Source organism: Penaeus monodon, chromosome 15, assembly GCF_015228065.2.
Source record: "Penaeus monodon isolate SGIC_2016 chromosome 15, NSTDA_Pmon_1, whole genome shotgun sequence".
NCBI classification, from domain to species: Eukaryota; Metazoa; Arthropoda; class Malacostraca; order Decapoda; family Penaeidae; genus Penaeus; species Penaeus monodon.
This window is the reverse complement of record NC_051400.1, coordinates 24,981,961-24,982,458: the sequence shown is the minus strand read 5'-3', so window position 1 is coordinate 24,982,458 and position 498 is coordinate 24,981,961. Positions and strand designations below refer to the sequence as shown.

At 45.4% G+C, this 498-nt stretch overlaps 1 protein-coding gene across 1 annotated transcript in view; it reads right to left on the bottom strand.

The window, feature by feature from the left end:
- The window catches only part of LOC119582268, a 6,852-nt gene that overhangs the window by 1,891 nt on the left and 4,463 nt on the right, over window positions 1-498 (bottom strand). The window contains exons 3-4 of the mRNA XM_037930486.1: window positions 314-486; window positions 27-184 (exon numbers count right to left, since the gene is read on the bottom strand). Coding sequence (XP_037786414.1) covers window positions 27-184; window positions 314-486 — 331 coding nt within the window. The remainder of the gene's footprint in view (window positions 1-26; window positions 185-313; window positions 487-498) is intronic.

The following is a 498-nucleotide window of genomic DNA, read 5'->3' as shown; positions in this document are numbered from 1 at the left end:
AATTTCTGGCCTTCGGTTGAACTTACCGCCACAAGGACGAAGGACACTAGAGCCCAGTAGCACATTCTCCCTTGCGATAAGGTACTGAATACAGATTCTATATGCAAGCCGAAATTCTCCTTCGTGTGCTGCCGATACACAAGACTGTGGTACCGAGGCTGTTTAGTATGGAACACTGAAGCTGCTTAGTATGAAGCACCGAAGCTCTGATTGTGTTCCAAGCCGCCAACCTCATATATATATACACACTGTTGCAGGCAATTATATCTAGGTCAAGTGATTTAGGTCAGTCCCATTTTTCCCGAGGTAATACCCAAAACTTTTATCTCTAAGCGGAAATCCAATCCTCTCTCTCTTTTTGAACAGGCGAGAACAAGGTACGCGGAGAGATGACAGAACTGGGTCAGTGGGTTAGATAAGGCAGACTCCTTAATCAATGCAGTGGTGATTATCGTGGACTGCACATCAACATTTCCTGGCACACCACTTGAAAAGGCT